General features: G+C 41.4%; 1 protein-coding gene across 2 annotated transcripts in view; it reads left to right on the forward strand.

Annotated features, from left to right (window-relative positions):
* LOC149560533 (Alkaline-phosphatase-like family protein) overlaps positions 1-24,286 on the forward strand; it is a 194,224-nt gene that overhangs the window by 152,775 nt on the left and 17,163 nt on the right. For both annotated transcript variants that reach the window (XM_089824719.1, XM_089824720.1), the window contains exons 10-12: positions 19,924-19,962; positions 20,168-20,223; positions 21,542-21,692. In XM_089824719.1, coding sequence (XP_089680845.1) covers positions 19,924-19,962; positions 20,168-20,223; positions 21,542-21,692 — 246 coding nt within the window. The remainder of the gene's footprint in view (positions 1-19,923; positions 19,963-20,167; positions 20,224-21,541; positions 21,693-24,286) is intronic.

Raw genomic sequence — 24,286 nt, forward strand, 5'->3', positions numbered from 1 at the left:
TGCCAATTTTTGAACTAAAAGAGTTTGAACCTATACTAGGAATTTAATCATAGGTTATGAGAGATCATATCATAAATCTATAGTGCAGTATTTCCAACAGTAGGTGATAGTTTCTTATTCAGTAGAAGAAATAAGTAGGGTTTTCGGAATTCCCAATAGAGGGCGAGAACTGAAAGAATCCCTTATGGCAATAGAAGACAAGAAAAGTGATTGAAACATGTGACGAAAAGATCAAATCTTGAATGGAAAGGAATTTTGAAGAGCAGTAGGGGTCTCAAGAAAATTTTCATTGTAAATGATGAATGGCGGTGCATTCTAGATTTGGTGAAAAGTAAGCTCACAACCGGTGGCCGCACTTCAAACATTGCCCTTTGGATGTTGCCCATAGTGGATGGACTGTATAAAGGATAGACGTATAACTGGGCTAAATTTCTTTCTGATAGACTCTGGGAATTCATGGAGTTGAAACACAAAGCCTTTTACATGCCCCATCATGCTGTGACCTTATTCTTAGAAGTATTACTGACTCAGGTAAGCAGTGAACACTGAGGGACATTGATACTTGCGAATAGGGTGGAACCCTACAAGCCTGCTATGACATATTGGCTCCATATGGATACCAAGAGTGTAGGATCTCACAATGGGGGCGAACCAAAGAAAAAGAAATCGAAATCGACAGTTGTGGCTGAGACACTCGAAGAGGATGAGGAGGACAAAGAGAGTTTGGAAGAGGAGGGGTTCATCTTCCTTAGACTCACAGGAGGCAGAAATTCGCCTAAGTCACTTGCAGGGGACTCCACGGGAAGTTACTTTTTTACCACTTGTGGAGGGGCCACTTCCAACCGGAATATCAGAATTTCCAGAGATTTACCATAACATGACCGGTGATCCCGAAGGAATTGCTACAATAGATATTTCCGAACCAAATCAGGCAAGAGTTGAGGAAGGAGTAGGCGACAGGCAACAAATTCTGACATGGGGGGTTTCCGAAATATCAGTTCTGAGGATGGCACCACTAATCTATCCAAAACAACACTCTCGTACTAAAGTAATAGATTTAAGATGCCAGACAAAGTGCGCACATAAAGTGAGGTTGCAAACACCTTTGGGCCCAAAAGTAGTACATCCAGTTGCTCTAGTGGTACAGCTAGTAGGAGTAATGGATAAACAAGGGGAAGTCCATACTTAGGAAAGTACGACGATTGGGGCTATGGCGGATATGGTCTTGGAGGAGGCTGACAAATTACTCGAGGAAGAAGGCATGGTGTCTTCCCCTTAACAGGTAGTTGCTGAGGAACATGTAGAGATATAAAGTAAGCGTGGGGAACTTCCGGACATGGTTTCTTTTGCAGCCAAGGTAGAGTTGTTTCTCACCGAGTTGCATGCCATGGAGCATTCTACCAAGGAGCTCATGCAGCAGGCTAGGTCTCGAAATCTGGAAACTGTCATAATAGTAGCGGAAGCATTGGCCGCGTTTATGTAGACTGGCTGCCATATAGATTGGAGACTATTAGAACAGGGTGGATATTCAGAGGAGGACATGGCCATTGCGTGGACAAGCAACTCTATCATTTCCAGTGGATAGGAACAATTGCCACCTCTCATGGAGGTGCTTGCAGCTATGGAAGTTGCCTTTTGGGGAACCTTCTTGGAACTTCAACAGGGAAAAAGCTTGGCTAAAGCATGGGGGTTGGAATGGCAAAATCTTCAACATCAGTGGGAAGTTGAAAAAGTTACCATGCAGGAAGCCTGGAAAATAGAGAAAGTTGAATTGGAGAGCAAGGTCGTCACAGTAGATGCCAAGAAGATGGACGCTTTAAGGGTTCTGCAAGGTGTTTGGACAAAAGGAAATACAACTGAATGGGACCTGCAATGGCTACGGGGAGCTCTGAGCATAGGATGTCCTCCCATCCATCTTGATATCAAAGTTCTTTTTGTTGTTTTCATGGTCAATAATTGTCTTCCAGATGACTTCTTTTTTGGGCGGGGGGATAGATGTAGTCAGAATAAAGAAACTATTGTGTTTAGTACTTGTTATAGCTAGTCAGCTAGGGTAGTTAGGAGGTGAGGGAATGCGTCGGTTGGTTCCCAACCAATCGACCTTTGTATAAATACTTGGAATATTGTCAATGTATGGATGTTGTTTTTGGTTTTAATAAAGAAACCATTTCCTTGCCTACTGGTATTGTGGTATTAATGGTACATTCTATGTTTTACTTTAAATGTATCTCAATTGTGTTATTCTGTATGAGTAGCATATCTTGGTAAACTTGAGTGATATTTCCACTCTACAAGGGAATATTAAAATTTTAACATCCATGGGAAGGTTGAAAAGAATAAATTAAAATTCTTACTAAGTGTTTCATTTATACTCAAAGGAGAAATTGTGAGGTGTGATATAAATGAGATATTTAGAATCCTTTTATGTATTTAATTTGCACCCATGGAAGAAAAAATACATGAAATGAAATATTGGAAATCTAGGACCATACTTTGGAAATATTGGAAATTTATTAGAAATAATGGAAACTCTATTGACAAAATTGCAAGGAATTTGAAAATCCTCGGCCATGTATAAATCTATGCTAAAGAAAGAGGTTGAATGGAAATGATTTAAAATCATTATGTGTGGTACTATCAATGTTGAAATCAAGCAAATGTTGGAAATATTTGGAAATAAATTAGGTGTAATGTCCTCAGTAGGATATCTTTGAAATATTGGGAAAATAGCTTTATTTCATCATAATAAAATCTTCTAATTGAACTATGTAATAGAGAGCATGGATGATATCACCTATGTTACCCCAAGTTTCCGGGACGAGGGAACGGGGGGACGAGGAAAGGGGTTTCCGGGACAGTTTTTTTTTTGTTGAAAGAGGGGACGGTAGGGGACGGCTATATATATATATATATATCTGAATTATATCTGAATTTTCAAATATATTCATCAATTCTACATTCATCATAGCAACATAGTTTAAAATTATCAATTTCATTCATCAAATAATGATCCATCAATGATCATAGAGCATAGCAATCAGTATCTAATCGAATCATCGTAGAAAATTCCAAATAGCATCATTTTCAATCATCATTTAAGTACTTAAGATACCATTAGCACATAATGAAATGAGTCAAATAAGAGAATGAAAAACATCAACTCTCAATAAAATGGAAAAATTGAATAGATAAAGACTCAAACTTTAAAGTTTTAAACTTTTGAAGTATCAACTATAGTGTATCAATGATCATATAATATTATAATGTCAAGACAGAACACTCCAAGTCTGAAACATCAAAGTCAAAATGAAAACAAAAGATACTAAGGCAGCTGCCCCTAATCATCCATATCAAAGTCACTATCACTACCATCCTGAGCTTCAAAATGAAAACAAAGATGGTATGATAGTTGCCCCTAATCATTCATTTTATAATATATTTTATAAAAAAATTGACTTTTACATGTCCGAGCCTGCAGATGATTGGAAAATCATTTTTTTAATGGTTTTTTTGAGTTTAATAAATTTTAATAGGAAACCTTTTATGTAGTCCCCGGGACGTTAGGAAACGGAAAAACAGTCCCCAAAACGGTCAACGTGGTTTGGAAACTCGTTGACTGTTTCTGAAGTTTCGGGGACGCGTTTCCTGTTTTCTTCTCCAAGTGGGGATGCCTGGGAAACGTTCCTTGCCGTCCCCCCATCCCCGAAACTGTCCCCGTTTCCGAAACTTCAGGTTTAGGGGTGGAAACGCGTCCCCGGGTAACATAGGATATCACCTTCTAGTCCTCAATATTGTATGTCTAAAGTAAAATTTCTATGATTCGAACTACTTGTGATGGTTAAGCATGACAATATGAATATACAACTGAACCTGGTGTTGTTTGGAATAATAGATAATGATGCCTCTAATGATTACTGATGGAGTTTCTATGTATAGGTTGATGCAAAAGAGTTCGTATTCTTTCCAAAATTAGACTTAGTTAAATGGTAATCACCAATGTTGTCATTCCTGTCTTATATACTAGTTCGATTGATTATGCCAGGTTAGATCACAATCTAATTGCTCCTTATAATTTGAAGTATTTTACCCAAGAAAGAATGGTCGTTGTTGATGTATATGCTTAATTACTGGATGTCCGACAAATTCAACTTAAATGAGAAACCTTTAATATAACTGCACAAGGATTTCAATCTTCTACCGTGTCTTGTGAAGTTCCTTATTTGGTCTCACAGATACAGAGCTCTGTGTGCTTATGCACGGATGTGTTCGAGACTTAACTTTGGCTTTGAACCCATAAGAAGACACTATGTAGTATGTCCGCTCTTTTTCCCGCGATGGTAGTAGGATCGCGTTTGATGGTTATCTGCCCCCGTACTTGTTCTGTCTGAGTATTGTGCACTGTGTTTGGTGACTCCTGCACAGAGTTTGGTGTTGGACGTTGATGTGGTTTTATCGCTGGAAGAGTGCTCCTTTCTTCCTCTTCAACATCGATTTGTCTTCTCACTACGATTGGCGTCTGAACCTTCCTCCTTCCGTTCGTCAGATGTTGGTGGCTTCGGAATTTTCTCTTCGATGGTTGATTGCTCTTGAATTTGTATCGATCTGATATCTTTTGGTCTAATACTCTGCCATGTATGCTTTTCGTTGCTATTCTCCCCTTCCTCCGAATTGTTAAAATCAATTAGTTCCTCTATATGTTGTGACCTGGTGCTATGTTGAGGACACGTCTTTAATAATGGTGGTTTGAAATGCTAAGTGTTGAGTCGGCAGATTGATTAATATTTTATTATCAATATAAACTTTATTTTGAGACATTGATATATATATATATATATATATATATATATATATATTTAAGGATAGTAGCGATATATTAATATATTTTATAATATGATATCTTTGATATATTAAATCATCATCTAATAGCAATGATAGTTTATTATAATCTATTCATTATTATTTATATATAAATTATTATTATCTATATTGTAAGCCTAGTATATCATTTTGTATCAATGATATTATTAATCTATTTTCTTAGTTTTGAATAATTATTATTATCTATTATTATTTATTTATTTATTACTAGTTGAATCTTTTTAGAAGAAAATATAAAAACGAGGGACATGACATTAGGATTGAGAGGGACCCTTTCTATTTAGGAAAATGCTTTTCGTCACATAGGGAATAATAGGTGTGACTCCTATTTCAGACAACATATTTAAAGGATAAGTAGAGTTGGCACTGTTTGGCATGGGAAATTCAGTTGTAGAGTTTGCATTTAATGTTGTACTGCTGCAAATTGCCATCTACAGCCATCTCTAGGTTCATTTATTTGAGGTGTGCGTGTTAGCCAACTGGATGGCTCCGGCAGTGTTTTTGTAGCCGACGGTCCGGCGGTAAATAGTTTGTAGCGGATAGAATAATGGTGGCCGACGGACTCCTTTGGGAAAGTTCGGCGGTAGTATTTATATCCCGTTTGGGATCATTGTAAATCATCATTCATCTACTATTGCGAATATAATTCTGCTATTCTGCTATTATTGTTTGTATGTGTTGACTTCTTTATCTGTACGGTAAACATTTGGCGCCGTTGCCTTATGAATCTGAAAGGTGGGAGAAATGAAGATTAATGCTAAATCAGCTTAACAAGGATCGGAATAAGGCGAAGGGAAAAGATGGAATCCGTATTGCGCAAGAGAATTTAATTCTAGCACAGCAAGCCGAACGCCGACGAATATTTCAAAGGATTGCCGATGGAAACCGAAGTGCGGAGGAATTGTTGGAGGAGACTCGGCAGCGGGTGGAATTGGTGGAAGAAGCACGGGAGGAGTTCTTGAATTTGTGTTCACCGAGGGAAGAAACTTCAGACGGGAGAGCATCAACTCGCACGGCTCGCAGTGCCGACGGAGCACGAGCGTGGAGTGACCTCTTTGTCCAGGATAGACTTCCGCGGGAAACAATTTCGGAGGATCCTTCGTCTTCACCAAGGTTTGCAACTGTCGACACCTCCGGTGTGGGAGACCAGTCCGCCGGTGTGGGAGTACAGACTATCGGTGTGGGAGTTCAAACTGCCGGTTTGGGAGTGCCGACTGCCGGTGTGGGAGTGCCGACCACTGTAGAAGTGCAGACCTCCAGAGTTATGGCGGGACCCAAAGAAAAATTACCGAAATTTGAAGGCGATGGTACAGCCGACCCCCTCCGACATTGTAAGACATGTGAGACGATCTGGCGGGCAAATGGAATCACAAATGCCGACGAATGGGCCAAGCAATTTCCGGCAACTCTACGGGGTGTCGCGATTGATTGGTTTTCGGATATGGATCCGCAGAAGCTGGATACATGGGATAACATTAAAAAGGAGTTCTTGGCGGAATTTAAACTCTTGCGGGATGATAATGAAATTGTAGCGAAAATTTTCAATACCAAGCAAGGGAAGCACGAAACTGTTCGTGTCTATGCCAGGAGATTGAAAGACTTAATAAACAAAATGGAAAGCAAGCCAGCGGACGGATTGCAGAAAAGGTGGTTTGTGGACGGCCTACGCTCGAAACTACGGAGGAAAATGAAAATTGTGCCACCGTCATCATATGCCGATGCTTACAACAGAGCCCTCGACCTTGAAAGTGCGCAGAAGACAGAAGAAGAAAACCAGCTCCTTTGAATTTGATGATGATGAATCCCCTGAGGATGATAGCAGCGATGACGAAGGTAGTAACAAAAAGGTTCGTGCCTTACAGAAGGATATGGTTCGAATGATGAAGGAGTTTAAAAATATGCAAAAAGAGCCAAAAGGTAATGAATTGTGGTGCACGGAATGTAAGACCGACGGTCATACTAAAGGATCGTGTCCGAAGAACCAATTCTGTGACATCTGTCAGATCATGGGACATTCGACAAAGGACTGCCCCTTTAACATGAAAACAAGAGGATCTCCACAGGTGCTTCTCACACAGGAGGCCTCCTCGTCAGGTAGCAACGGAAACACGAATGCCGTCGGCACTACATCTGGAGGCTACAGGAATAATTGGCGTGGACAAAATAACAACAATAATAATACCAATACAAGCAGAAGCCGGATTCAGGATGATGCAAACAGACGACCAATTATTTAGTGCAGAGCATGTAACTTGTGGGGATATTTTGCGCGGGAATGTCCAACAGCAAATACACCTCAACTATTGTGCCGATGGTGCGGACCCGACGATCACGATTACTCAAAATGTCCAAAATCCAGAGTGAACTTGATCATTGTTGGAGCCGAGGAGGAAGAAGTTCTGGCAATTACGCGGCAACAAGCAAAAGAATACTCGGACCTCGCCAAAGAAAAGGAGAAATTTGCGGCAGCACGGGTGGAGGTTGGAAAAGTATCTCACGCAGTAACTCCTCCGGACACCACCGCCACTTTAGCAAGAAAGTCCGCAGAACAAAACATAGTACGACAAATTTTGCAAACGGAGGTGCAAGTAAAGGTAAGTGATTTGCTTCTCACCATGCCCCAACTTCGTTCTGCTCTCTCAAATATGGCAGGGGAATCGAGCCTGCAGAAGGGAGAGTTACCGGGAGAATCGAGTCGATGGAAAGAAAAGGAAATTGTTGCCGGAGGAGAAGATCAGATGTTGTTGGCGCTGACATCCGGACGACACCCTGCAGTTGGCGAGATGGGGATACTTGGACATGTTCTCACAGACACCATAGTGGACGGAGGGTCTGGCGTAAATGTATTGCCAGAAGAAACTTGGAGGAAACTTGGACAGCCGACATTGTGGCCTCCAAGGTTTCAGTTATTAACCGCCGATCAACATGGAATTAAACCACTAGGTATCCTCATGGCACAGCCGGTAACCATTGGCACCCAGCCGTTCCTCATGGATTTTGTGGTGATTCCATTGAAAAGGAAAGGATATGATGCCATCCTGGGCCGCGGGTGGCTTATTGAAGCAAGAGCTTGACACGACTGGAAGAAGAACACTTTATCCCTGGAAAGTAAAGGCCGTCGATTCGTCATTGATCTGCATACCCAAATGGTAGGGGAAGAGGCTCTGTCATCAAATTCTGACGGAGAGGACGATGAAGGTAGACGACGGATTGAATCGGATCAAGAGGGTGTCCTCCGAGTGGACGGAGGAACAACGAATGCTGACTTGGATTCCGTCAACGGTCTCTATCACTGGCAAATGGGGGACTATGAATTATTTCACAGCTGTAATGTTCTGTCAATTGAGAACGAATATCCAAAGGAGTTTACTGAAGTAAAGGAGGGGGAGGCACTGTTGGATGTTACATCCACCCATGCATTCAGTAAAGGACAGACAATTAAGTACAACGAAGCTCCATTGCAAACAATGAATTTGGGGGACGAGGCAGAGCCGAAGAACATACTAGTCAGAGATAATTGGGATCCAGTACTGAAGGTTGCGGCATTCAAGATATTTATGGACTACAAGGATGTGTTTGCATGGACATACAAGGACCTCAAAGGAGTACCGCCGTAATTGTGTGTGCACCGCATTCCGCTGGTGGACGGAGCTGTACCTGTACGGAAGCGACCCTACAAGATGAATAAGAACTATGCCGCACGCGTTACGGAGGAAATCAACCGGATGCTGGACGCTGGCATTATCTTCAAGGTACAGACCAGCGAATGGGTGTCACCAATAGTCATTTCCTTGAAGAAGGATACTATTCAGATCCGGATATGCGTTGATTTCAGATGCCTGAATGCAGTAACAATCAAAGATTCTTTTCCGATTCCATTCACAGATACCATTTTGGAGGAGGTCGCGGGACATGAAATCTACTCTTTTATGGACGGGTTCTTTGGATATAATTAGATTTCTATAGCGGAGGAAGATAAGTTGAAGACGACGTTTGTTGTTGAAGATGGGGTCTACGCGTACAATCGGATGCCTTTTGGGTTGTGTAATGCACCGGCCACATTCCAGCGGATTATACTGCATATCTTCGACAAGATGTCTGTGGGAAATTTCAAGGCCTTCTTGGATGATTGGTCAATATTTAGCATAGAGGACGGACACCTGGCAGCACTTGGTGAGTGTATGGAGAGATGTCGCAGGGCCCGGCTAGCATTGAACCCCAAGAAGTGCCGATTCATGGTTCCACACGGCAGATTGCTCGGACACATTGTCTGTAAGGAAGGATTAAAGACAGATCCCGACAAGGTGAGAGTCATTCTAGAAATGCAGCCATCTACTAATGTCACGGAGGTAAAATCTTTTCTCGGACATATAGGTTATTATCGGAGATTTATTAAAATTTTTGCCAAGGTGTCCCAGCCGTTAGATAAGCTAACGTGCAAGGAAGAAGCATTTAGATGGGAGAAAGAGCAGGATGAGGCATTTGAAGGGCTAAAGGTACGACTGGCTACGACACCCATCCTGGCATATCCGGATTGGAATAAAGAATTTCATGTTCATGTGGATGCCTCCAATTATGCGATCGACGCAACCCTGGCACAGACTGGTAATCACGGATTGGATCATCCAATATACTTTGCCAGCCGATTGCTATCAAAGGCCGAGCAGAACTACAACATGACTGAAAGAGAAGCTTTGGGAATGGTTTATGCTGTGCAAAAATTCCGCCATTATTTGCTTGCTACACCGTTTGTGTTTTATGTTGATCACCAGGCCCTCTTGTACATGATTAACAAACCCATCATCCAAGGGAGGATCAGCCAATGGTTGCTACTGTTGCAGGAATTTACTTTCAAAATCATTGTCCGGCCGGGAAAGAAACACGTCAGTGTCGACCACCTGTCATAGATCAAAACAGGGGAACTAGCGGATGGTGTAAATGACGACTTCCCTGATGCACAGCTGTTTCAGATTGGGGTGCTGCCGGAGTGGTACAGGAATATTGGTGAATACCTCTCAATAGGACAGTTTCCCACGGGGATGTCACCAAATGATAGGCGCAAGTTGATAATTAGGAGTTGTACATTTCAATTAATCAATGGGTTGCTCTACAAAATGGGGCCGGATCATATTCTTTGACGGTGTGTGTTGGAAGAAGAGATACCACAGGTTTTAAAAGAAGCACATGAGGGTCCCGTAGGAGGACACATGGGGCCTGACACCACTGCACGGAAGATATTGCTTGCAGGACTCTGGTGGCCGATGGTGTACAATGATGCACGGGAATGGGTCGTCAGATGTGACTTGCCAACGGACTGAGAAGCCGCTAAAGAGAGATTTCATGCCACTTCAACCCTCTCATGCGCAGGAACTTTTTGAGCGATGGAGACTAGATTTCATTGGACCACTAAGGGTGAGCAAGACTCGACGGTGTCGCTACATCATTGTTGCAACAGAGTACCTGACCAAGTGGGTGGAGGCCCGTGCGCTACCAGATAACTCGGCCGTCAGTATCGCGAAATTTATTTATGAACAGATGATCACAAGGTATGGAATCCCATTACAATTAACAAGTGATAGGGGAGGTCATTTTGTTAATTATGTTATTCGACTGCTCACCACTCAGTTCAAGATTTATCATTCACTGTCGACTCCATACTATCCAAGAGCAAACGGGCAGGCAGAGGCCACCAATAAAATTCTGGTATCCATCATCTACAAATCCTGTGCGGTGGAAGGTGCAGATTGGGAAGAGAACTTACCTGCTGCCCTCTGGGCGTACCGCACGGCATACAAAGTGACGACCGGGCACACACCATTCTAGTTAATGTTTGGATAGGAAGCAGTGGTCCCCGCTGAATTCGTGATTCCAAGTCTCCGAATAGCGTTGGAAAACAAAATGGATGATGACGGAAGCCTCCAAGAGCGATTGAATAATTTGAATAAACTGGAGGAGAAACGGTTGCTGGCATAGTGGGCAATAGAAGTGGCGCAAAACAAACGCAAACTCTGGCATGATAAGCATTTGAAACGTAGCAGATTTCAGCCGGGACAGTTATTACTGAAGTATGACGGCCATAACGAAATCAAGCCGGGCAAATTCAAAGTGCGATGGGTTGGACCGTATCAAATCCCATAAATTGGCGACACTGGGGCAATGAAATTGGCAGCCTTGGACGGACAGGAGATAGCTCAGCCGGTTGACGGGTCCAAGTTGAAACCATATCGTGTAAGGAAGTTCTCGCCGTCGTTGAATCCTGCCTTGTCGTCAGCACAGCACTCTCTGGCGGCGGCGGCGTCCAAAGATGCCCCAGGTACCCCTGTTATTTGAAAAAAAAAAAAAAAAAAAAGAGCTGCGGAAAGGCCCCACGGGCAGCACTTGCCGGAGGCCCCGCGGGCAAGTTAGACCCCGCGGGCAGCACCTGCCGGAGGCCCCTCGGGCAAGTTAGACCCCGCGGGCAACACCTACCGGAGGCCCCGTGGGCAACACCTGCCGGAGGTCCCGCGGACAACACCAAATGGAGGCCCCGCGGGCAACAGCTTCTGCTGAAGAAACGCAGCAAACAAGCCAATGGTACATTCAGAGCTATGAAACAGGGTATGGAAATTCATTGACGCGCAGTTGGCAGATAAAGGCGTCTTCATTCAACCATGAGGATGGTCTGAATTCCCTGACGACAGTTACAACAGTGCACAGAAGTTTATGAGTGTGTAGTGGCGGTCAGCGCAAAAGAAATTGAAGCTACTGGTCCGCGGGAGAAGATAAAGTCCCGCGAGCCCTCAAGCCATTACGTCTCCACCACAGGGGCCACGGGTAGAAAAGAGAATAGCCGCGGGTTAAGACACTTCAATCTCCTCCGTCTCAGACTTTCTCCGTGGGAAATTTAAATAGCCGGTGCGTGGTGTGAAGCTCTTCCGCGGCTCGTTTTTTCCCTTCCACGGATGCTACTGCGCGGATGGTTATTTAGCTAGCACTTCATTGGTGCAGCTCGCATACAATAGGAGGAATAAACCATTTTTCTGCATGGAGTCAGCAGGCAAGCGGAAGCCGTGGAAGAGTCAGTTGGTAGCAAATATGGAGAAGCATTCAAGAGTTTTGGCATTGGGAATTTGAGTTGCAGGCCCCTCCGGTTCCAGTAGCAAGAAACAGAAGACCAAGGAAGAACTCACTTATCTCACTGTCCAGTTTGAGAGTCTTAGTGGAAGCGAATGCCGGAAGTGGTGGTAGGAGACCCCGGAGGCAGACCAGATTAAACAGATTTTGATACGGGCACAGGTACATTGGGCTATTCAGCGTCCCATCTTTTCCATTCGGATGTTCGAATCAGTATTGCGCACCATGATAGAGACATACAGTGTCCAGAGCAGAACAAGTACATTCTTGTACAAAAAGCAGCGGATGACGGTGTCCTTTAAACCAAGAGATTTCACCAGGGTCTTCGACATTCCTGGCCCTGGCGGGAAGAATGTGGAAATAAAGAATCACAAACTGTCACAGGAACGGAAGGAGCATTGGATAGCTGTAGTATGCAGGGACCTTACACCCATGGAGAGGGAGGCAATAGTCCAGGGGACAAGGTGCAGAGGGCTTCGCAAGGACTTTATTCGAGAGGGTCATTGGCATTGTATCATGGACGTCATCAAGATCAGGTTGATAGGTGCCACCCGAGCTTCAGATATCGCATTGCCACAGATTTTGTTTATGAATGGGATCATGCAAGGAGTGGTATATGATTGGGCCTCAGTGCTTGCCGACAGGATGGAAGAATTCATGACGCTCCAGCACCGAACATTTTTCATGCCGCACCATGCCATCGGGTTGTTTCTAGAGGCAGCAGCTCACCAGATCCCAATGGATGGCTTTGAGGCTCCTCCACGGGGCAAGTTGGTAGACGGGGAGCCTCCCATATTCTACTGGCAACACCTAGATACAGGAGGGTCAGCAGCTGGCCACAAGAAAGTACTCCGCAAATTGGCCCCTCTCGGAGAGACAGATAGCGGACGGGAGGGCACTTCGATGAGTGACGGGGCTGAATCTGTGGAAGAAGAGGAGAGCACATCGGCTGAAGTTGACGGTGAGATAGCAGGTAGTGGGCCCACATTCTTTACCTCGCCTCAGCTGTCAACTTCAGCACACTTGACTACCTCTTCGACGGTCATTCCGGCCTTTGGTCAGCGCCATGCCCCGGTTCTTATGACTCCTCTAGCGGAGGCAGATGTCCCACGGACAGTGGCGGAGGTGGTTCCACACGTAGTAACGGATGCCGTTCCACGGATAATTGCCGAGCCCCTGCCGACGGCTGTAGCGGAGGTGATTCCAGTTACATCAGCGGATGTCACTGTCGCACAGTCACCACTACCATAGTCTGAGCCGCAGGTTCGGTTGGAGGTCATTGATTGTGATGCAGTGGTCACCGTTTCATCATCTTTTTTAGCAGAGGCCGAGTCAGCACAGCCAGTACCGGAGATGAACATGGAGCTTGCGCGGGTTAACCAACCGGAGGTGATGGATAGAGCTAGTGAGTTTCTGAGGTAGTAGTTCCGACTCACTCCGACGAAGCGAGGTCCTTCCATTCAGTCTCCTAGGCGTTCAGAAACATGGCCAGCGGAACCCCAGCCTCAGATTCAGGAGGAGGGAATGCCACATGCCGTGGTTGCGCCAACAACACAGACGGCGGCACCGGATGTGGGCATGGCTCCCGCTGACGAGGAGGAAAACAGTGATGCAGAATGGTCATTGGAGGCCTTCGCCAAGGAGGACTATGGGTCAAACGAGGACAGGTGCCGGGATTACCTCAGGACTATGAAATCTGCATTGAAGAAGGGCCACGATGTGGCAATTCAGGCTCTGACTCGGCGGAGGGAGTGGCACTTGATCAGGGCATATATCCGTGGGATTTGTCCTCGGCGTTTCGAGACTTGCTTTATAGACAGGGGCTGGCCGGCAACGGAGACAGTTGAGATGTTGGCCGATTGGGCCGTGGAGCCGGAATTTGGACCCATTGACACTCCTATGATGAAGCTGGCACATGAGGTTGTGGGACTGTACAAAGATGTTTACTATGGTCGTCAGCGTGCGGAGGCGAACAGGGTTGCAGCAGAGCGATCATTGGCAGCTGAGATTGAGGCTAGACAGAAACTAGCCACCGACTTGGTCGACCAGCAGGCAGCATGGGCCACAGAGCGGGCAGCACTACTGGCAGATTTGGCAGCCACGGTGCAGGAGAAGGACTTGGTTAAGCAAAGTATAGAGGCAGCGGTTCGAGATAAGGATGCGGCTGAGCACGAGATGCAGTTAGCTAGGACGCAGGCCATGGACGCGACACTTCTTCTAAAGGAGGCCGTCGAAGTCAACTCTCAGATCCAGACAGATCTCCGCATCTGGACAGAACAGGTGTATGAGTTACGTTGCCAGCACCACACTTTTGGGACGCCCCCTTCTCTCTAGATTTTTTGTAGTCTGTAAGTTGTCTCCTAATTTTGAGAGTCGTCAGGAGACGACTTTTTTTTTGGGGGGGATGGTGTTAGCCGACTGGATGGCTCCGGCAGTGTTTTTGTAGCCGACGGTCCGGTGGTGTTTCTGTAGCCGACGGTCCGGCGGTAAATAGTTTGTAGCGGATAGAATAATGGTGGCCGATGGACTCCTTCGGGAAAGTTCGGCGGTAGTATTTATATCCCGTCTGGGATCATTGTAAATCATCATTCATCTACTATTGCGAATATAATTCTGCTATTTTGCTATTATTGTCTGTATGTGTTGACTTCTTTACTTGTACGGTAAATAGTGCGCACCATTGTTATTTTGGCATTGTGAAAGTGCAAATCTCACTTAATAAATTAAGTTGGCTGTTGATGTAATGTCTTAAATGAACTGCTCTAATCAGTTAATTTGATTGCATGGCAAGTGTTAGTGAAAAAGTCCATTGGCTGTAGATGCACATTGTATGTATAAAAATCATATGTATGCATTTGAAAGGGTTAAAAACGATTGCATTGTAACTTTACACAGGTCTTGTCAGCCTTGGTTGGTGTGGCTTTTCTCCCTCTCTCTTTGCCCTCCTTTTATGCCTTGCTTGGTCTCTAGTTTGCCATTTTGTCTTCCTTGGTTCGCTTGCATCCTGATGATAGACCATATAGTGTGATCCAAAACGTTGATGGTAAAAAATATTACATAAATAAACCCGAAAAAGGAATTCATTGATATGGATTGTGGGAATCTGATATCACTAATCAAATACTTATTAATCTTGATGTACCATGCACAAAGAGCTTGTTTGAGGCCGTAGGGTACTTTCATCAGTTTGAAAACTTAAGTATTCTTTATCAACAAACTTGAAATCTGGAGGCTGCGTCATTTAGACTTCTGCTTGCAAACCACCATTAGAGTGAAGCACTCTTTTCATCCATCTGATGGACTTTCCATCTAAGCTAAGCTGAAGAGTGAGGACAAGTCAAATGGTAGTCATTTTGGTTGTGGGAGCAGATGTCTCCTAATATTCGATGCCCTCCTGTGAAAATGTTTCGCTACTAATCAAGCCTTGTACTATCAAGCATTCCATCATCTTTATTCTTGACTTTATACACCCATTTGTAGCCAATGGGTTTCTTCCCTATTGGAAGATTTGAAAACAACCAAGTGGTCTGCCATAGCTTTTTCCCACTCTAGTCTACCTTTAGCGGTTGAATATGTCCAAGGCTCATAAATACTGTGAATGCTTTCTATAAGAGAAAAGTTGATTGTAGTATGTTGCCTGCTCTCATTCCTAGCTAAACCACCCTAAATAAGTACATCATCATGAAGATCATTAATGTCTTGGCCTACCACATTGGTCAGAGAGAAGAACCGACATCCACTGTGATAGGAGCAACATCACTTGGGATTTCTAGATGTAGATCCTGAATGTCATGTCGAGAAGGCCCCACTACTGCAGAGTCATCACATTCCCTCCTATTAGGTGTGTTAGAGGGAGTCCAAACACCCAAATCTATAGCTTGTGGGAGTTGATCCTTATGGCTCAAAACATGAAAAGGCTGAAACGACCCTCATTCTTCATCAAACACCACATCTCAATTGAATATGTGACAACTAGTGCCAACATCAATCAATCGATGAGCCTTATAATTATCACTGTAGCCTGTGAACATCAAATTCTGAGTCTTGGAATCTAATTTGGTGTGCTTGGCATCTAGAATCCAAACATAAGTTGTAGAGCCAAAAACTTTCAAATGACATTCTTTGTGGGAAACCGATTTAGAAATAAATTGTAGTGCTGGTTACTTCTGCCCAAAACTTCCTTTGGAACATTTCTATGCTCAAACATAGGTTTAGCCATCTTAGTGTCTGTACAGTTCCTACGCTCAACAACACCATTCTGCTATGAGATATAAGGTGTGGTAAGCTGATGCTTAATGCTGTGTGATATGTAGAAGTTGGAGAAACCATATGAACAAAATTCCCCTCTATTGTCAGACCGAAGAGTGACTATCTGACAACCTGACTGTTTTTCTACTAAGGCCTTAAACTTATGGAGCATGTTGTTGACATCTAATTTATGTTGAAGAAAATACACCCACATTATTCTGCTGAAAACGTCAACAAATGACGAAAAAATGTCTGCATCCAGTGACTATGGAGTGTCCATGGGTCCACAAATATCTGCATGAATGGACTGCAAGACCTTGCATGCCTTCCAAGCATCACCATCTTAAAATAGAGTTCAAGACTGCTTTCCAGCTTGACAAGCTATGCAAACTCCATAATTTTGTGTTTAAATCTGAGGTATTCCAACAACTAGACTCTCTCGAGCTCACCAAGAGAGATAATGAATATTCGGGTGCCCATATCGGTGATGCCAAAGATTGCTTATTGAAGTATGCTTCGCTGCCATGGCCTGCTTCTCAGAATCATCTGTATCAACAAGTCTATAAAGACCATGATCCTTATTGTAGTGCAAGACTCCTTGAAAACAATGCTCCAACTCCTTTATGTGAAATTGATGATGACATCCAATTGTGGACAATGAAGCATTATTCAACTAACAATAGATTGAGCTCCATACTTGTGACAAAGTATACAGTGAATAAGAACAAATTCTCTTCCTCTTGATGAAATCTAAATGTTGCCTTTTCCAACAATAGTATAATCCTCACCTCCAAAGATTAGTGAATTTGTGAAACAAGTAAACTATGTGAATCATCCTGCTGATGTGTGAAATGCCACGAGGCATTAGAGTCAATGTACGAAGTAGATGCTTTCTCGTGATCGGATGGGCTTGTGGCTATGAATGCAAAGGAGGGGGACTCCTGATTAGAATGTGTAGCAACACAGGCCTTTTGCTGAGACCCTGTTTAAATTGCTTGGATGCCAACCCTTTCTTGCAATCATTCTTCATATTGTTCAACTTTGTCACAGTATTTGCACTGGATACTTTTCTTCTTGGAAGAATCCTTGGGTTGTCCTTGTCCTGTTTACCTTTATTCTTATCCAAGGCTTTATTTGTGGAAGGCCACATGTTCTGTGGAAAATGAACTAGCATTGCTTCCAAACTTTTCTTCCATCTATCCTTTTGCAAAAGCTTGCGACAGATATCATGATACGTTAGATTAACACTAGTAAAAATATTAAGCATCTCAATGAAATGCTTGTAGGATTGGGGCAGGCTCTTTAATGTGATTGCTACCATTCATTTTGTCCATCTTGGGGCCAATAGCCTCCAGGTGGTCATAGATGTCCTTGATCTTGTAAAATGTGCTTGGTGAGATATCTTCTCATCCATCATGATAGAAATCAAACTCTTTAGAATGAAAGCTCAGGTCTTGTCGGATGTCAAATTAGATCTTCCAAGAGCTCCCAAATCTCTTTAGCTATTTCGTTAAAGGCACTTGAGGGGGCTGATTATCCATAATAGAAAGTTGTATAAGCATCATAGCTTCCTGGTTGCGCTTATCAAATTTCATTTGGTTGGTTCCAGGTATTGTAGGACATGTTTGTGTACCCAAAACAATCTTGGCAATACATCAATATTCAAATATTGTCTCCATATGCTGCTTCTGGGAGTTGGAGTTGTCGCCATTGAACCTCTGACTTTCCTCCAACATATTTTTGATTAAAGATGCCATCACGAATACTAAGGTTGCCGGTCAACCCTATGGAGGCACAAAAACCGAGGTAAAAGGTACTGTTCAGTTAATGTAGGTACCAAAAACGTAATCCTGAGATGCAGAACCAACTGCAACAGAGAAAAGGTCCCAGCCAAAAGTTGCAGAGAAGACCTTGAATGTGCAATAAACTCTGGTTTGGGTTTGCAACAGGCTGTGAAATTGTAACAGAGAAATCATAGCAAACAACAGACATCAATATTGCGGGCTGTCAGAGCTTAAAAACATGAAAATAATAATAACATGCTGTGGTGGAAAAATGTTTTGGCTGGAAATCGTGTGGCACAAGTCACATAGAAAGTTGTGCAGGTCGTGCATGGTTCCAACAAAATGGGCCACGAAACACAGGAAAAGACTCCAGAACATGGGTGTCTGCCAAAAAAATGGGCGTTTGCAAGCAAAACAGGCGTCTGTAAGAAAAAAAGCTCAGGATAGAGCTGTCAGGTTGTGGAATTCTCCTCATATTTTTTTTCTAAAAAAAATTGTGCCATCTGCAACAGAAAACCAGAGAAACACCTCATTAAACCCATGGTTTTCCTTGGCAAAAATCACACATTTTCTTCAGAAAAGTGACTCGAATCTGGAAAAATAAAAGCTTCTGCGACAATGCTTCAGCAAAAACATCCTTCGATTTTTGGAAAAAATGGACCTACAAAAAAGAGCATTGAATTATGGCTTTAAAATGCCCATGAAATTTTGCTCATGAAAAAATGGAACCCCACTGTGATACTATGAAACTCGAAATTGCATTGTTGAATTAATGTATAGACCAGGTACATATAGCAATTTTCAAGAGCTTCAAACTGAAGCTAAAGCCTTTTAAAAATAGAAGACTAAAATATAATAAATATAACTCCTAAATGAACAATAATTGAAGGTTGTAAGAAGCTAGCTAAAAATAGCAAAAGATACTAAAATGTTCTAATAAACTTCTTCAAAAACAAGTGATTTTGTTTGTAATTGTATGACCAGTTACTTGTTGAAATGTGTTCATTCTTGCAGTCTTTTGCATCTAGATCCTCCATTTTGTGGTTTTAAGAAGGGAACACCCTGAAGCTGAATGCCTCTCCTTGAATTCATGAAAGCCAGAGGAGACAAGAAACTATGAATACGAGTAATTGAAATGCTTTCCCTGTAATCACATGATTTGATGATAACATCCGACAACCATTTGTAGCTTCTCAGCAGGCACACCAGCATTAGGGTCAGAACTTTATAAATTTTATCATGAACGAGAGAAGGTTAATGCATGGAAATGCAGGAATGGAGTATATGCAAGTGCTGGAACGGGGTTTAACCTGTGAACAGTTGTTGCAGTGACCCAATGGTTTACGCCAACAGTTTCTTCAAAAACAAAAATGTGTTCATTTTTGCAATTAGTGAGTGCTAAAATGACTTTGCAAAGAATTTTGAAAGGTTAGGTTACTTTAGTTTTGTTAAAATATCTAAAGTATCTTATTAACATTATCTTAATGTTAATTTAGGAAATCGATTCCTTCTCTCTCCACGTGGAAATGGGGTAAGGATTTATTCGTTAGAGGGGGAAATGGATTATGACATTCAGAACTATCCCCGTCTCGAGTTCACCCATGTGATGATTGTTTGAAATAATTCATCTGTGAAACTTTGACCATGCTCTGATTCTGTTCCTTTGAGTGCTGCTAATTAATTTTGGGATGCCAGATGCTTTGGGAGACCATTTTCTCAGTTTCCTTGTCAAATATTACTTAGGGAAAGACAATTTGAGAGCATTAGTTCCTGTCATAGAACAATCACAACAATTTATGGTTAATGTTTTCATTCTTGTCTGGGTTGAATATTTAGATTTTCAATTTGTTGGATTTTTTCCTATTCTTGTGGATATTCTGATGCATGGTTCATTTTCCAGGACGGAAGAAATGACATTTGTATTGGATCCATACCCCAGGTGAGTGCTTGCCACCATTTTTATGTGCAAAACTTACAAGTGTTTGTCACCATTCTTTGTGTGCTTATTTTATACTTGCTTATAGATGGATGCTTGACCAGGATTTGTGAATACAACCACATTTCTATTTTGATATTTCTTAATGGGAAAAAAATTTAGAACAAAGAAATGTGATGGAATATTATTATTATTTTTGTCTTTTCAGCTTGACTTTGCAGTGACAATGGCAGCATTAATTGGTGTACCTTTTCCTTTTGGAAGGTGAGAAATAACGTGCTATGCTATCTTTTAGATATAGCAGCTTTAGTTTACAGTCTCCAATGTTGTGCCTAGTTGCACAAAAAAGTATCATGAGTAATGCTACATTTCTGAGCTAGATAGCCATTTATCTGTTTTGTACATAGTTTGCAATGCAAAATTATACCAAGTAGTTGCTTTCTTTCAGTGACTAGCAAATCCAGATGTTTCTTATTTCCTAAAATTAATAAAATGAGATTTTATATCTCTTAAAAACACCATATGAAATAGAGAAAATTCAAAACTAAGATGATAATGCCTTTGCATGTTGGATTTGTAAATAAATTTTAGTAGAGATACTAATTTAGAGTTCTTGAGTTTTTGATTTTGAGCTGTTTGTGATTATGAGACTTGACCTATTCTGTCTGCTCACTTTCAATCTGCAGGCCATATAAATATTTTGGCAGGAAATCTTAATATTTTATCACCAGGTGAATAAGTAGGGGGCATGTGTGGCATGCTTTTCTTTACTCTATGGAATAGTGCATCTGGAGCACGTTTCTGTGCAGACTTTATTAAGAACATATCTCATAAAGTCTACTTATTTACATATCCTGGCTAGGATGCACAATATAATTAATCTTGAATCTGACCTTCACTGAGTAGTAGCAAACATTTGATGTCAATGTTTCAAGGGCAATAGATTTTTAAACCAGGGATGATCAGCCCCTCTAATATCATATCATTTTGATAAACTATGGTTCCAGAAGCATCTTCTGTTTCCTTATCAGCAGCAGAAAGATTTAAATGAGATTCAAAATGAGATTTTCCTTCACATATTGCCACTTCTTTTATCATGTAACATTGATCATGGAATCTTACCTCTTCTTGGTGAATCTGTACATTTAAATCCTTTCGTTCCTGTTGCTTCCAAATATGAAGGATCGTATGTGTGAGGGTTGTTCTATTTGCACAGATAAAAAGATTGTCAATTGACCAATGGACTGAAAGTTTCTATGTAGTGATGGCTTGCTTGGAAAATAATTTACTGATAATCCAGTTTGCTGAAACTAGATGTTGATCTCTTCTCTCAACTATAAAGCGATTTGATTTTCAACTGTTATGCCAAGGATGTTTAATTCAGGAGGAACCATATAGAAGTAAATTGCATATGGCTACTAGAATATTTTAGGGACACAATGGTGCAAACTGTTTTATATCTAGTTACGGATATTTTTTCTATTCCAGGATGCGATTTTTTAGCAATACAAGTTAAATCAGCTGAAGTATTTAAATATCTAGAGCTAACATTTAATGTCTACTGAAATTATTGCTTTTGCAGTGTTGGACGTGTGAACCCAGAGCTTTATGGTTTAGCTGCAAGAACATGGCCTGAACCATATGATGATGTTGATGATAACTCTACCTCCTGCTTGAAGCTGCAAAGATGGATGGAACACTATACAGATGTGATGTGTATTAATAGTTGGCAGGCAAGTTTCATAAGCTTGTTTTAGTTTAAAGTTTACATATAGGGCAAGGGCGCAAAAGAGTGGTATTATTCTTCAGTTCTTAGATGACTTAAGTGATGAATTTTCTGGATTTTGTATCTTTAAGTAGCATTCCCGAAATAGTGGCAGCTGGCTTTTTGAGTCCAGCATTAGCATAAGATGTACTTCTTCAATGCTTATAACCGGTACTGGGGAGTGAACTTTTTCAAGTGCTCAGTGGTTCTTCTAAAATTATTATAATAATGGCATACTCTATGGTAGTCCTTTGATAATGCTAGTCTTCTTGATCTCTTAAATTATTGTTACCATATATGTGAGTCAAAATCAGCCAAACTTTCACCATTTCTTTAACACTTTGATATATTTGGATTGAAAAAAAATTCCTTGTAGACAAAGTTCAGAAATCTTTTCGAACATGTAGGAGAGCCTACCTCAAGAATCGTGTGTAAGTGATACAAAATTCTATTCAAGTAGCAATTTAGAGTTCTCTAATTTAGAATTCTCTAAGAAAACTGTGGTTCCAACTAGTATTCCTGGCATGGTATATTTTTCTAGTCATTTATTATTTACCTGAAGAACTCTATGAGAATCTTGTCAATCACGAAAAAACTTAGAAGGCAGTTAGGGATCTTTGTTGAAAGGAATCAGCACTAATCTGGTGGTAAATGATTTCTTTAATGATTGATATTGCTTAGCAGATGAATGGAAAGCCGAGGTAGCCCAAGTTACAAGTGGCAGATATCAAGAAAAGAGAAATGAATGATGCAAAGTTTTCTGATTTTGTCAAGAATATCTATTGGGTGGGGAAATTATAAGGCTACACATAGTTTATAAGCAGTTTATTCCAGAAGCCTTTGTAACATTTCAATTGAAATGGGAAGTTAGCTTTTGCATTTTTAAGCAACTTCATCCTTTATTTTGCAAATCAATATTACATAAATTAGTGAAAATTTCAAAAGGAATACTTTATGATACCATGCTTAAACAACTACACACATGCACATGAACATGTCGATGCATGTGAATGATGCCCTTGCACACATGCAACTGCACGTGCACAGACACACCTGCATGTATGTGCACAGGCACACATGCCTGCACACAAACACTCACTTGTGAACACACACACACACACTTGCACGTGCATGTGTGCACATGTACACACACGCTTGCACAGACGCGTACACATGTATGCACGCACACAAACACACCAGAGTAGCAAGAAGCCCTCATTTGGCGGTAAATGATTTGTTTAACGATTGAGGTTGTTAGCAGATGAATGGGAAACCGAGATAGCCTGAGTTACAAGTGACAAATATCAAGAAAAGAGAAACGAATGATGCAAGGTTTTCTATTTTTGTCTGGAACATCTATTGAGTGGGGAAATTTTAACGCTACACAGTTTATAAGCAGTCTACTCTGGGAGCCTCTGTAACATTTTCATTGAAATAGAAAGTTAGCTTTTGCATTTTGAACAACTTTATTCTTTATTTTGCTAATTTCAATATTTACTTAGATTAGCAAAAATTTAAAATGGAGTATTTTATGATACTATGCTTATACAACTACGCTTGCACATGCACATGCATGCACACACACCCCAGAGTAGCAAGATACACCTCCGCCCCTCCTTGGGCACTCCTATCTCTGTATCTGTATTTGATAAGGCATGGATATGCATCAAATACTGTATCCACAATTGCCCCAAAAAACCTTGATTTTCCAACTGTGCTTAATATTTTTAATATTTGATGTTGATCTTCCTAATTTTTTTAAAAACTGAATCATATAATCTCTCTCTTTGTTTAAGTATAAACAAAAAAGACAAATGAAATGGTTTTCTCTTTCAACGAGCCATTTTTGGGTCATCTTCAAAAGCATCTCTACTATTTTTTGTATGTAGCATTTTGAAGTGTCTGTATTTGCTTAAGAGAATTGGAAAATTTCTTTAATAAGTTAGAAGATTTTGTTAAATGTGTATAGTTTTTAATGAAAGTCATATCCAGCCATATCCATATTGGGGGTCTTTAATAATGGTTGCACCCGAATCAGTTATGTATGTATTCGTGTCCATATTCTATTTATGTCTATGCAAGTTTGATATATATACACACATTTCATATATTCTGGCATTGGAACTATTATGTTGAATTCATAGAACTAGCACGCGTTTGGATGCAGATTGAAGTTGATGATTGAAGCCATATCAAGCGATATCATTTTATCAAACAATTACAATGCAAAAATTGGCCTAGGATTATTCGGCTTTTGGGTAGAATTTTGTGGGAGCTATTACATACTTGATGAAAAATTAAGGACCTTTTAGCCCAAGATGGGGATGGAAGTGGACCTAGAGAGATCACACACATCAGTGTCTTTGCTGCACCTTGAAGAGATTGACTAGCATATTATAGTTTCGTGCATTGTTCTATGGTTTCCTTAGCACTTGTAAAGTATAAAAATATTAAATACGTAGTTATTTATTTTTATGCATTCATCACCTATCGTAACAGATTGCTTTGCTCATTTTTTTAGTCATCATATTTTTGTGAAGTACTAGCATTTTTTTTGCTCAA

Source organism: Cupressus sempervirens, chromosome 4, assembly GCF_028749045.1.
Source record: "Cupressus sempervirens isolate cs-2001-9-10 chromosome 4, ASM2874904v1, whole genome shotgun sequence".
Taxonomy (NCBI): Eukaryota; Viridiplantae; Streptophyta; class Pinopsida; order Cupressales; family Cupressaceae; genus Cupressus; species Cupressus sempervirens.